The following is a 13857-nucleotide window of genomic DNA, read 5'->3' as shown; positions in this document are numbered from 1 at the left end:
ACTGGCCACATGAAAGAAAAACGTTTGAAGGAGAGATCTGAATGAAAAGAGGGAGATCATGTGGGTACAAGGAAAGTAAGTCCTAGAGAAAAGGGGAACTATAACAACTGACTAGGAGATGTGACTGGGAGAAGGGTACAACTCAAGGAGGCAGTGAGAACAGAGATCCACACAGGGGTATCACTGTGCAGAGAGTCTTGAAATTGAGAACAAGAAGTTTATGTTTTGCACAAAGTTAAGGTACTCAAAGGACAGTGAAGATGACATGATCAGTGTGAAGAAGGAGGAGGAGGAGGAGATAAAGAAAAACCTTACTTTTCAAACTTGATTTGAGGTCTCCTTGGCTTGGAGGTACCATTTGGCAAAGAAGGCACCGGGAAAGGGTTTTTGACATCTCCTGAAGGTCCCTGGGAAGTCATCATGCAGAGAAGAACTGGTCAAGGAATTTGTAATCAAAAGCAGTTTTAAAAGCTTTGGGTTTCCAAATTTAAAAAGAAAATGGTTATTTAGTCTCAGAATATATTCTCTTTTCTCTCTCTTTTTGTAAAGGAGGAGGAAACTTGCCTTCTTATATTACTGCTTGTAATCTTCAACACAATGTGAACTTTTCCTGAGGGGGAGAAATTAAGTAACAGGTTTCCCTTGCTACTGAAACAAGAGATGTATTTAGCAGGACAATGGCACAGTGCTAAGAGAGCACTAAGACTGATAACAACCCTGTTTTCTCGGTACAAATAAGATCTACTCCACGTTATTCACACAGACAGACCCATTGCTAGCTTAACCTTGGGGTATGAAGCAACAGTTGCTGAATTTAAGTTACTTGCTGAAATTCCAGAAAAGCAGAGTTATAAAACAGACATTTGAAGCTGGCTAGTGCAACCGCCCACACCCTCTAAAAACCAACAAAGCTCGGATTACATATATCCATCCAAACAAAAATGGCAACAGAACTGGGTTTTATAACCTGAAAACATCCAGTACTAGCCACAAGGCTCATCAACTCTACTGTGAAACAATGTTAGAAATAATACATATTAGCACAAACCCAGGTCCTATTCAACAACAGGGGCCTGCTTTTTAAAGGGAGCTCAAGTCAAACAAAAAAAATTGTTTTTTTAAACAGGCTGACTTGCATATGCAACTATTGTGCCTGCAAATGTGCCTGCTCAAAACCAAGGCCAGGACTGAGAATGTGATCCTATAACCCAAGCGTCATCTTTTACATTTGAACATCCTCCTGATTATTTGCTTACTAGCTGGATGAAGGTAGATGGGAAACTTTATGGAAAGCATCAAGTTAAACTGCCTTTAACAGCACAGATCACCTAGGGCTGGTTACAAAGTCCAATGAAGCCAATGGAAAGACTCCAATTGACTTCACTGGGCTTTGGCTCAGGCCCCTGCTGCACAGCAGAAGTTGCTGGATAGCTTAGCCTCCACCAGCAGATGTCCTGCCTCCAAGGAATTTTCTTCTGGAACAGCAAAATCTTCACAAGTCATATAAATAACTTAAAGTATTACAAATTAGTGCATTTTGTAAATTATCAAGTAAAATTAGCAAACATACTGAAAAAGCAAAGACGCTGCGGCACAATCGCTACTTTATTTTATCATCTGGAGTTTTAACAACATACAAATCATTGCAAATAACAAACAAGTAGGGTACTTTGTAATAAACAATGATGTCTTAGTAATCAGAAACCTCACCCTAGTCTCTGCTTTTCTACCATTGGGGAGAGCATGCTGATTTTTGGTCAGCAAGATTTTGCTAGACAGACTCACAGGAACCAAGAAAAAAAAAAAAACCTGTCTAAAAACCAGAGTGTCACTCATTCAAATGCCTTGTCCTTTAAAAACATGAAGGAAAAGAGAATAACGTTGCTGAAGGAAATTGTAGAACACTCACTGCTAGAATGAAAAGCTCCGCCATTAACAACTTACACCTACTTTGTTGCTTTTAGAATGTTCAGAATGCTTCCCCTCCACTTTCCTGTGCTTGGAGGATGAAGAGTCCTTGTGGTTGCTCTTGCTCTTGGCAGTTCGGTTATTTGTGTCAGGCAGCTGGCTGCAGGTGCTGCTCTCGCCCTTGTGTCTCTTTTGTGCCATCTTGGCTGGCTTCTGGGCAGGCTGCGCAGTAGACATTGGTGGCAATGGTGGTGGTAGCAAGAGCTCCTTCTTCAGTGTCTCGGATGGAAATTTGGATACTCTGGAGATGGAAAATGAACTTAATAGTTAGGGTGCTCATGGTATATAATACAGAGCTTTAAAAAAATAGTGAATTACATGGTGTAATGATTCTGTTTATTCAGCTGGAAATGTGAGATGACTAATTAAAAAAAGAATCCATCAAAAGCAAGAGGAAACTTTAGGGACTTTCTGGAGATTTAGAATGTGTGTCCTCAACTGTCAACAACATACAAGAAAATCAGATTTGAAGCAGCAATAAAGACAAAATTTCAGGTTTGTTATTAGAGGAAAAATTTACAGCTAAATGACTTGGGATTTAAGAAGAGCGAACATAAGAACAAAGGTCCATCTAGTCCAGCATCCTGTCTTCTGACAGTGGTCAATTCCAGGTGTCCCAGAGGGAATGAACAGAACAGGTAATCATCAAGTGATCCATCCTCTGTCGTCCATTACCAACTTCTGGCAAAGAGAGGCTAGGGACACCAACTCTGCCCACCCTGGCTAATAGCCATTGATGGACCTATCCTCCATGAACTTATCTAGGTTTTTTTTTGAACCCTATTATAGTCTTGGCCTTCACAACACCTTGCAACATCGCCACCTTCCCATTTCTTCCTTCTTTGTGGATTTCTGAGAGATTAGAATCTCTGAGAAAGGACATCGGGAATGGTAAAAGCTACCACAGCATGTTGTTTTTTCAAATTGGCTTATCACAGCACTGTCCTTCTTTCTTATTTCGCAGAATGCACTCTTTGTCCCTAGCACCAGATAAAATTCCTCATGACCTCAGATCATATACTTTCATAAAATTAAGCGGAAGTGAAGACTGGCCAGTTAAATTAGCTTGCACATAACTGCTGAGATAGAAACCACTGTTCAAGGGACAGGGATGTACCAGTTTTGTTCCGTAGGTTAGAGAGTGAGGTTACCACTAGTACTAGTTTGGGACTTTTGGACAAACCATTTTTCCATTGCAGAATGTTACTTCATCAAAGCAAACATTCATCCGATGGTTTCTGAGGTTCAGGACGGAGACAGAGAGAGAGAGATTGACTCTGTAGCCTGATGGTCAGAGCACTCACCTAGAATGTGAGACCCAGGTTGGAGTCCCCCCTCTGAATCAGGCACTGGGCCTGATTACTGGCCATTCTGAGGTGGTGTTTTTTTGGTTTTGGTGAAAAATTTCATGAGGTCTCATTTTCATCCCAATGCGAATGGACACAAATGCCACAGATTTTTTGGAAAACAGAATTCTTATCTTTGGGCCAGCCCTAGTTACCATCAGTTTACAGAGTCTCTCATCATCACAGGCCAAATTTAAAATCAGCGAACTCTGGCAGTGGTGTATCTCTTCTGTAAACCTCACTTAACTGGCCACTACTTTTGCAGCTTCTTTAGGTTGTCAAAATGGTACAGGGCACCTGAGTGGAACAGGGAATCTGCCCTCATGATCTTTCCTGACTGGAGTCCAAAAGAAAACACCAAAATAAATGAAAAAACAACCCATTCAACCCTAAAGCAGAAGTTCTCAAACTGTGGGTTGTTGTGACCCCATTTTAGGCTGATGTTAGACTTCCTGGGGCTGAAGCCTGAGCCTCACCACCTGGGGCAAAAGCCTGAGCCTCATCACTCGGGGCCCAAACCCAGGGTGGCAGGGCTCAGGTTACAGGCCACCCCCACCTGGGGCTGAAGCACTTGGGTTTCGGCTTTGGGCCCCACACCCCGCCTGGGACAGCAGGGTTCAGGTGGGCTCAAGCTTTGGTTCCCCCTCCTGGGGTTGTGTAGTAATTTTTGTTGTCAGAAGGGGGTCACGGTGCAATGAAGTTTGAGAATCCCTGCCCTACAGAAACTCCAGCTCTTGTTGGGCCCAAGGCAGAAGAACATTCCAGAACTGAAGGCCTTCCACTAATAATGCCCTCCTGCGAAAACCCAGACATTTAAACATAGGGACTGACAAGCACAAAGACCTCACCCAGTATCAACTGCCTTAGTGTTTTCCCTGCAGAGAGGCTGTCTGCTCAGATAGCTAGACCCATGCCATGAAGACATTTATAGACCAAAGTCAATTACTTTTGGTTCAATTCAGAGTAATAGAACACCGCTTCAGCGGAGGCAGATCTGGTTTTACAGGCCCCCTCCAGCTGATGCAGCCAAGCAGAAGGGTAGCTGCATGCTGCACTAGTTGTAGCATACAAGTCATCTACACTCATGCAACGTGCATTGCAACCATTTTGTTGAGGAGTTACAAAGGCATGGATAACTTTGGCAAATCTAAAAGAAGTGTTGCAGCTATAATGCTGGATGCTGAGGGAAGACAACATTTTTGGATACTAATGCCAGCTGGGACTCCCAGAATAATCATGGTACAAAAGATATCCAAAACGTTCACAATTTTGGGGTAAAAGATGGAGACAAACTGCCCTAATAATGGAAGTAGGAACAACTTCCAAACCAAAAAGCACTTCTGTTCTCTGGATAAGGTTTTGGCTAGTCTACTCTCATCCAAGTCCCAATCTTGGCAACGCACTGAGAAAAGCAAGGACTCTGCACCATTAAAGCCACAAAGTTGCATGTCATCTGCATACTGACGACAGCACAGGCCACATCTTCCCACTGTCTCCTCAGCAGCCTCACATATGCAAAGGGTGACAGAACAGAGACCTTCAGAACCCACAAGGCACTTAGAACACATGTTCAATCATCCAACACCACCAGCTGTGACCTCTTGGACAGGAAAGAGTAGGACTACTCAAAACAGACACTGTCTACCCAACTAGGGTCTGTAAGCAAGTTGCCAAAACCGCATAGTTAGTGGTATCAAAGACAGCTGACAGATCTAATAGTATCAGCAGTAACATCTGATTTTTGTCCATCATTAGGTGATCATCAACTAACAAGACAAATGTGGTCTCCATATCAGAACCAGCGCAGGAACCAGAGACATCAAGGAAATCTGAGGCTGCTAGATGACCAAGTTCTTTATCACAACCTTCATGATATTCTTCTAAGCAGGAAAAGTTAGACAAGGCAGCAGTTAGGTGAGCCACTTACAGCCTGATTCAAAAAAAAAAAAAAAGCACTGAAGCACACACTTAACTTTAAACATGTTAGTAGTTCCATAGAAATCATGTGCTTAAAGTTACGCATGTGCTTAAGTGCTTTGCTTGACTGGAGTCTTAGAGTGAAAAGACAGTTCATAACATGCCAGATGCCTCCCCTCTCAGGACCAGGGCCGGCTCCAGGCACCAGCATTCCAAGCTGGTGCTTGGGGCGGCAATCCCTGTGTTTCTGCCCCCAAGCAGTGTGCCGAATTGCCGCCGCGGGCGGCGGGGGCAGTCTGTGTGCCACTGTGCCCCTAGGGCGGCAGGCGCATTTCCACGGTGGCGGCAATTCGGTGGCAGCTTCTATGTTTAGCTGTCTGCGGCGGCTTTAGCTAAACATAGAAGCTGCCACCGAATTGCCACCGCCGCGGAAACGCGCCTGCCGCCCTAAGGTCACATGGACTGGCCCCCGCAGCGGCAATTCGGCGCGCTGCTTGGGGCGGCGAAAACTGTAGAGCCGGCCTTGCTCAGGACAGAGCTATTGGTAAATCAGGGGACTGGCAATCACAGTTTCTGGGTTCTCTGTCCTGCTGTACCCAACTCCCACGTGTGATCTTGCGTAAGTTACTTAATTGCTTTCTGCCTCAGTAAAATGGGTTCAGTACCATCCTACCTCACAGAAGGTTTATGTGCCTTAATGGTTTGTAAAGCACTGCAATCCTGATAACAAAAATTCCTCCGAGTATTAGTATAAACTGTTCATGCACAGCTCCCAAAAAACAAAAATGACTGCAGAGGCTGAAAGGTGGTGGGAAGGAACTAAGGATAGCAAGGAAAAGATAAACAAAACATCCTGAGATATCCCAAAGGGCTCAGGTCCAGATTTTTAAAGGTACGTGCAAACGTTGTTGGCACCAAGTTGTAAAGATAAATTTGCACCATATTACATTTCAGATAGCATATATATCACATTAAGCAATACCATACTTGCAGGAAGACAAGGGGAAACTGCTCCTCACCAAAACCTTTTTTTAAAAAAGCTCAAGTTCATGCATTTTTCTGGCATCTTGCCACTCTATACTCACTTCATTTTATTGGAGTCTTTGTGACTTGAAGACAACAATGATTTGGTTTCTTTCTCCAACTTGATTTTCTTCTTATCAGTCTCTTTCTCCACTTCTCCCTATTGAAAGCAAATCACCACCACTTAGACGCCACATACACAGGTAAAAGTGCAGGCCAACATAACTAAATTACTAAAAATAACAACATGCAAATCCAGATCACAGCTGATTAATCTAAACTTCAGCTTCCTTGAAAAGAATTCCAAATGACATGTTGTCTTATTTTGCTAGAAGAGATTGATTCTGGTGGATGGAGTGGAAATACTTACCCCCACCAACACCCCAAAAGAAAAAGGTAAAGTATTTTCTGACTTACGCTCGTGACAGCAAGTATTTCTAAATCAGCTCTTGGTGTTTTGTTGCTAATGAATATGAATCATACAGAGCAATATAAAGCATATAAAAATTCCTTCTAGCAATGTCATTAATGATAAGGAATTGTGTTTTGTGATATGCCTCACTTGCCAAAAAGGAAAATAAAGCACACAGAAGAATTAAACCACACAGATTGCCCCAAGGTCATTTCAACAGGAATAAGGTACAGGGGAAAAAATGTTTGGAACAACTGCCCATATGCTCTAAAAAAAATACCAGCTTCTCAGCGAAGAGATATACAGAGAGAGCGGGTTAAGTAAGACATTAAAAATGTATCTGTGGAAATCGTGTGTGTATATTTGTTGAATTATCAACTGGGTGAAAAACTTAAAAACTATTTTAATATGGAAATACTGCAAAATTTGAATGAGTTAATCAATCTGCTCGGCCCACGTAGCAGTTGGTACTAACCACACTCACTAAAAAGGTGAGGGCATCACTTCATCAAGGGTTCAATCTTGTGAGGTACCAGTTGCCCTCAACTCTCATTGACTTCAAAAGATGTGCAGTACCTCACAGGACTGGACACTTCATAAGAGCTGGCGGCCTTACAAGAGCTTTAAAGAAAGTGTCTTCAGATCACCTAGCATCCAGTCTGTCAAACTCCTTAACTGAGAAACCAGAGGATTTTTTTTCCTGAACGGGAAAAAACAAATCCACTCCATTGAATTGGTATATAGGCAAAGGAACAAAAGACATGGGACTAGAAAGTCCCACACCATCATATAATCCCATTCATGAATTTATCAAGCTCCATCTTGAAAGTAACTGGGTTGTTTTCCCCTCCACTATTCCCACTGGAGAAGTGTGTGTCTCCAAAACAATATTAAAATTGGATTCAGTTTGAAGCCTGCAGACTTTCATATCGTAGAGCAGGGGTGGGCAAACTTTTTGGCCCGAGGGCCATATCTGGGTATGGAAATTGTATGGCGGGCCATGAATGCTCATGAAATTGGGGGTTGGGATGCAGGAGGGGGGGAGGGCTCCGGCTGGGGATGTAGGCTCTGGGGTGGGGCCAGAAATGAGGAATTCTGGGTGCAGGAGGGGGTCCCAGCATGGGTCAGGGGTTGGGGTGGGGGAGAGGGCGGGGGAGTGTTCCGGTTGGGGGTACAGGCTCTAGGGTGGGGCTGGGGGTGAGTGGTTGGGGGTGCAGGAGAGTGCTCTGGAGTGGGACGAAGGGGTCTGGAGGGCAGGAGGGGGGATCAGGGCTGGGCCAGGGGGTTGGCCTGCGGGAGGGGATCACGGGTGCAGGCTCCAGGCAGTGCTTACCTCAAGCAACTCCTGGAAGCAGCGGCATGTCCCCACTCCAGGTCCTATGTGCAGGCGCAGCCAGGCAGCTCTGCACACTGCCCTGTCGGAAGGTGCCATCCCTGCAGCTCCCATTGGTCATGGTTCCCGGCCAATGGGAGCTGCGGAGCCCCTTGGCTGAACCTATGCATAGGAGCCAGAGGGGGGACATGCCGCTGCTTCTAGGAGCCGCGTGGAGCGGGGCAAGCCCCCGTCTGGAGTGCCGGAGTGGGGCAAGCCCTGGATCCCACTCCCCAGCAGGAGCTCGAGGGCTGGATTAAAATGTCTGAAGAGCCGGATGTGGCCCCCAGGCCGTAGTTTGCCCACCCCTGCTGTAGAGGCTTGTGCAATTTCCCCAGTGACAGTTAATTTTTCAACCCGGCCCCAATAAATTCAGTAAAAAGTTACAAAAGGCCATTTTTTCCCCCTTCAAATAAGTTACAGACTCCTCTCCCTGAAGGTGTTCTCGAGAGTCAGGTCACTCATCTCTCTGCTCTCCTGGTGACAGAGAGGATGAGACAGACTTACCTTTCAAAACTGGAGTTCTCTCTCACTTCCCCACAGTACAGACTTCTTGGTTCTCAAGTTTCTCCACCATTCCTTAGCAAAATAGGGGAAAGTGCCCTGTGTTCGATGGCCCCTTCCTCTCAAAAAAAGAGTAGCTAATTCTCTGCCCAACAACATAAAAATACTGCTATTCTCCCACCAGTTGACAGAAAACTATCTGGTGTTTCCTGAAGAGTTAGGAAGAGCTGGGAATAGGCCCTGATGTAACCATGATGAGTATACTCACCATGTGAACTCATTGTGCGTATTGTAATGTACTGACTGTGTAGATATGAGCCAGTGCGTAACGTTATCCTCTAGGAGCAGGCACTCAGAGAAGTTAAAGGACCCACTACTTCAGCTGAAGGAACCATCCTTGAGCTCAAGTGACGGAAGCATTTCCTTTTGTACGAAAGGACCAGGTTTTCAGTCCCAGCTCTCTGCAGATTAACTGTGTATTTTATATTATCAATTGTTTGTATTTCAGAGCAGGTTATGGAGCAGAAGTACAGTACTGAGGGTTAACTTTCTCTGTGCTTTTTAGGCCCCTACAGCTGCTAGTGTGGTTGTCAGAGAACACTTCAATTCATTTAACAAAGAAAATAGGTCCCCTTTTGAACAGACCAGCCTAGAAGAAGCTGGTCTCAAGGCTGGGTCTACACACAGATTTTGTACTGGTATAATCATTTCAGTTAGAGGTATGATTTCTTTCCCCCACATAATTATATAACTACAAATCCTAATGTGGATGCAGTTATACCAGTATAAAGGTTCGGTATGGGCATAGCTATTCCCCTTCCTATACAGAAATAGCCACAGCGGCATTAGCATCTTTATACCAGTATAACTGCATCCCTGAGGTGGGGTTTTGCCAGGGGGAGGGTATTGTAGAGTAGAACCTCAGAGTTACAAACTGACCAATCAACCTCATTTGGAACCAGAAGCACGCAATCAGGCAGCAGGAGACCCCCCAAAAAGCAAGTACAGTACAGTACTGTGTTAAATGGAAACAACTAAAAAAATAAAGGGAAAGGTTTGAAAAAAAGATTTGACAAGGTAAGGAAACTCTCTGTGCTAGTTTCATTTAAATTAAGATGGCTTAAAGCAGCATTTTTCTTCTGCATACTAGAATTTCAAAGCTGTATTAAGTCAATGTTCAGTTGTAGACTTTTAAAAGAACAACCATAGCGTTTTGTTCAGCATTATGAACATTTCAGAGTTACGAACAACCTCCATTCCCGAAGTGTTTGTAACTCTGAGGTTCTACTGTACTGCTTTTACAACTTTTGGGTGCAGACCAGGCCTAAGACACCCGTCTCTGCTGAACTGGAACAGTTCTCACTGAGGGCATCCCTACAACAGGAGAAGGTGGTGCTCTCCTGCAACTGATATTGATGGGTTATACAGATGAATGCATGGCAAGGTAAGCATTTCAAATACCATGCTACTTGTAGCAAAAAAGGCACCGTAGCCTCCTCTACTTGCAAGTGTTCCTTTGGCTAAATTCAATTAATTGAAAGAAAGAGCAATCCAGAGAAACATTAGCAAAACCAGAGATTACATATTCCTAGAGCTGGTTGAATTTTTTTTTTTTTAAACTAGAAACATTTTTTTTCCTGAAAAAAATGGCCTTTTTGACAACACAAAATTTTGTTAAAAGCTTTCTGAATATTTTTGTGACTTTTTAAAAAAACAAGAACATTCCTGAACAGTTATTGACATTATTAATTTGCTGAACAACTGGTTTTAGATAAATAAAAATATTTAATAACAGTTCTGATAATCACATTTTATATTAAATTTGATTATTTGAGGGAGGGGATGAAAAATGGGTTCATTCTGAACCCTGTGAAACGGAAACAATGTTGAAACGTTATTAAAATTTCTCCCCCACCTCCACATTCCCTGCCCATTGAACAACACTGCTCCAATTGTAGGAACGCGCCATTCCCTCTCACCTTTCTCTTTTTGAGAGACTTGTTAGGAGTTTCTGTGCTTTTCTTTTCCAAATCCTGCTTCCTCGCACTCGGGAGCTCTTTACCCTCAAGTTTCTTCTGGCGACTCCCTTTCCCAGGTGGCTGTGGAATTCTTGAAAGGAGACACAGCTCAATTTTAACCACAAGAGCATGAGGGACTGGGAAATCCCTCAGGGGCGATAACAACGTCTTATCCCTGATAGGCAAGAGAAGTTTGTCTCTATGGAAGTCCTCTCTGACCACAATGGCAGGCTTTTTGCCACTAGTCCTGGTGGGGGTGGCGGGCTTCTGGCTTTGAGCTACAGGGCTGAGGGGGAAATGTTCTGGGGCACCACCAGCCACAATGTCTTTCAAAGGCTTAGGGTCCAAAAATGCTTTAGCAATGGCTTGGTGTGAGCTCTTGTGCTTTTTCCTTTCCAAGGGCTCTTGCACCGTTGGTTTCAATTCTTTTTTATCTCTGGATTTTGGCCTCCCTTTCGTTTTTACTTTTGGCTTGTCTCTGGAAGACTGGTCTTTAACCCCATAGGGACCAGGCTCACTTTCCACTTTCAGGGTTCCCCTGTGAGCCTCTTGCAGTGGGACCTTGCTGGGCTTCTTGGTACCAACTGTGGGCCTCCGAGAGGGCTCCTCAGTGCGCGTGGGAGACTTCTGGCAGGTCCGTTTGCTGGGAAGATGTACCGCCTGGGGAGCCCTGGTTATTTTGCTTGAGTTTTTGGAGTGCAACTCGTTTGATTCAGAACGTTCATGAGAGCTGCTGCTGCTGCTTTTCCCTTGCCCCTTGCTCTCCTGATGACCATGTCTATGGACAACCTCACTGAGATTCTCATTGGGTGCTGCCGGTTGGTTCACCTTGGTTAGCCAGTTGTCCAGCTGCCATTTATTTGATGTTGGTGGGTCAGGCTGTAAAGAAAAAAAAAAAGTTTTATGGGAGTTATCTCTATGGATTATTCTGCAGCCTGACATATTAGATGCTATCAAACCCCATGAAATTTTACCCCTACTATTAAAGGCATAGGAAGTATAAGAACTTAAGAGAGAGGTCACAGTGAGAAGCTTTTGAACAACATCAAAACAAAAAGTCCTCTCTTTTGCACAGGGCTAATCTGACTATTGATATCAGACTCCTGGTCTCAGACAAGCCTCACCTTTGTATCAGTAAGAGACCTTTCATTCTGCATGGAAGTTTGGCCCTGGGTTGCCCTGTGCCAGAAGCAGACATTCTTGGCCGATTACCCAGGGCTGCTGACCCAATGTGAGTTAGGATAGTGACTGTGAAATGTAACTTGCTTGTGTCGTTAAAGCACTCTTCAGCGACAGTGAAAGTTACTTCCCACCTCTATTAGGGCACCGAGAGCTATTTTGTATCTATGGACTGGAATTGAGGTTAGAATGAAAGACGGGGGGGAGGGGAGGGGGGGAAGGGGGGGAAGGACTTTGGCATGGGAACATGTGTCAGATTAAGGGCAAATTAAGGGCATTATCGCCACAGGCCCACTCTAAACTCTTCTGCTGCCAAATGACCTTCAGGTGTATTCCAGCAGCTGGGAATCCACAGAGCTGGCCCCAGCCATGTTCCTTTTTTTTCCAGCCATGTCCTTACGCCAGAGAATAGCAGTCCTGGAGGATTCCCCTAGACTAGGCGATCCTCACTAGCCAGATTTGCTGGGTTTAAGTCTGATTTGTACTGGAGAACACACCTTCACTGCAAACACACACAAAAAGGTGTGTTTTCAGCTCAGATTAGCTAACTTGCAGATTTATTATGAGTTAGTAGGCAGTATTAACCCTCAGGCTCTGCCATAGTCTTTGACTCAACTGCCTTATCTTCATTAACATAATAGCTTGAGTAAAGAATTAAAAAAAAAAATCAGTGAAGACTTCACCTGAGAATTGGACCCATAAGCGTAAGAGTGTCCCCAGATTGCTGGGTTCTCTTTGATGCTTTTTATGCATCCCTGCTACTGCCAGCTGTTATTTGTGGTTCGCGCTTTCCTACATATTTTCCTTGCCAAACACCACCTTACTAAAGGTTGTAAGAGACCATAAAATAAAAAGCAACCAGTGCCAACAAGTTTGAATCAATCACTTTTGTCTGTGATGAAATTTTCTGTATGTATACAGTAAGTAAAATGTACTAAGAACCTTGCTCTCAAGTTTACTTTAGGAGCTGCTGAAAGGATGAAATGTAGCAAGAAAAGGACATAACATTCAATGGAAATTAGCTAGGTAGTTCTCTTTCCCATCACCTATTAATCTCAAGACAAGACAGCTAGGTTTATATATAGGAACAAAAGCATAACATTTATTTCCTTCACACCACATTTGAATTTTATCTGAACTTTACTCAAATGAAATCTGCAATCACACAAACTGGTCTGAGAAATGGGAATGGAGGTGTATGTTGGGAATGGGGTGGAGAAGTATTTGTTTTTCAAGATTCCCAAGCTTTTTGTGCCAGTAAACCTCAGTTTTGCCTGTGTCCAAATAATCTTCCTATACATGTGCTCCTACACTTGTGTATAGGAGAAAATTTTGATTACAGGATGGAAGAGGGTTGGGGAGAACAGAAGAAAATTTAAATTGCTATACCCTGACTGATGCATCAAGTGCTGCTGAATCTGCATGTATGACCAGAAATGTAGCCCACGGATACCATTTTACACCATTCTGCTAATTTGGAAACATTTTGTAGGTTCCCTTTCCCCCACCACACCACTGATGGAGAAAGAAAGTGCTCCAATGACACGTTGCACAGAGCACAGCACTGCGCCTAACACTTAACAGGGACTTGGAAAATATATTTTCGTTTCAGAAACAATTTGAAAAATGCATCTGGTCTTGATTATGAAACTATGAAGCGTTATCTTGAGTTTTGTTAACTTGCTTTCCCAACGAGGTCAATAAGGCCTCCAAAGCACCAGTAGGGCAGAAAAGCAAGCCAAACTCAACAGCAGTGAGCCCAGGCACATTCCAATGGAGACGTCCTACAGATCTGATCATTTCAGACGAAATCTAAGAGAGAGGTTTCACCTCATCAAACACAGCTGCCATTCGATTTCAGAAAGAAATGCACTATTCTAAGACAGAACCACCTTGCTTTAAATAGCAAAAAAAACCAGGCTTCACCATAAAACAGCTCTCAAATAAAAGATCCATAATAATTACATACACAAAGATGAGCCTGATACATTGAAGTCAAACACTGACCCAAACTGCCGGAAAGTTTGGATGCTGGGGGTTTGGTCCTGGCCCATTTCTAGGGGGAACACTGAAGACCATACTTGAAATGGGGAAAAGAGAGCACCAATCGTGCAAGCA

General features: G+C 43.8%; 1 protein-coding gene across 4 annotated transcripts in view; it reads right to left on the bottom strand.

Moving 5' to 3' along the window:
* Positions 1 to 13857, bottom strand: part of AFF1 (AF4/FMR2 family member 1) — a 168133-nt gene that overhangs the window by 17415 nt on the left and 136861 nt on the right. For all 4 annotated transcript variants that reach the window (XM_045018571.1, XM_045018572.1, XM_045018573.1 and 1 more), the window contains 4 exons: positions 10522 to 11439; positions 6317 to 6414; positions 1951 to 2209; positions 316 to 407 (listed from right to left, as the gene is read on the bottom strand). In XM_045018571.1, the coding sequence (XP_044874506.1) occupies positions 316 to 407; positions 1951 to 2209; positions 6317 to 6414; positions 10522 to 11439 (1367 nt within the window). The remainder of the gene's footprint in view (positions 1 to 315; positions 408 to 1950; positions 2210 to 6316; positions 6415 to 10521; positions 11440 to 13857) is intronic.

The sequence above is a fragment of the Mauremys mutica genome, chromosome 5 (assembly GCF_020497125.1).
Source record: "Mauremys mutica isolate MM-2020 ecotype Southern chromosome 5, ASM2049712v1, whole genome shotgun sequence".
NCBI lineage: Eukaryota > Metazoa > Chordata > Testudines > Geoemydidae > Mauremys > Mauremys mutica.
The sequence above is the reverse complement of the archived record's forward strand: the minus strand, read 5'-3'. Positions and strand labels throughout refer to the sequence as shown.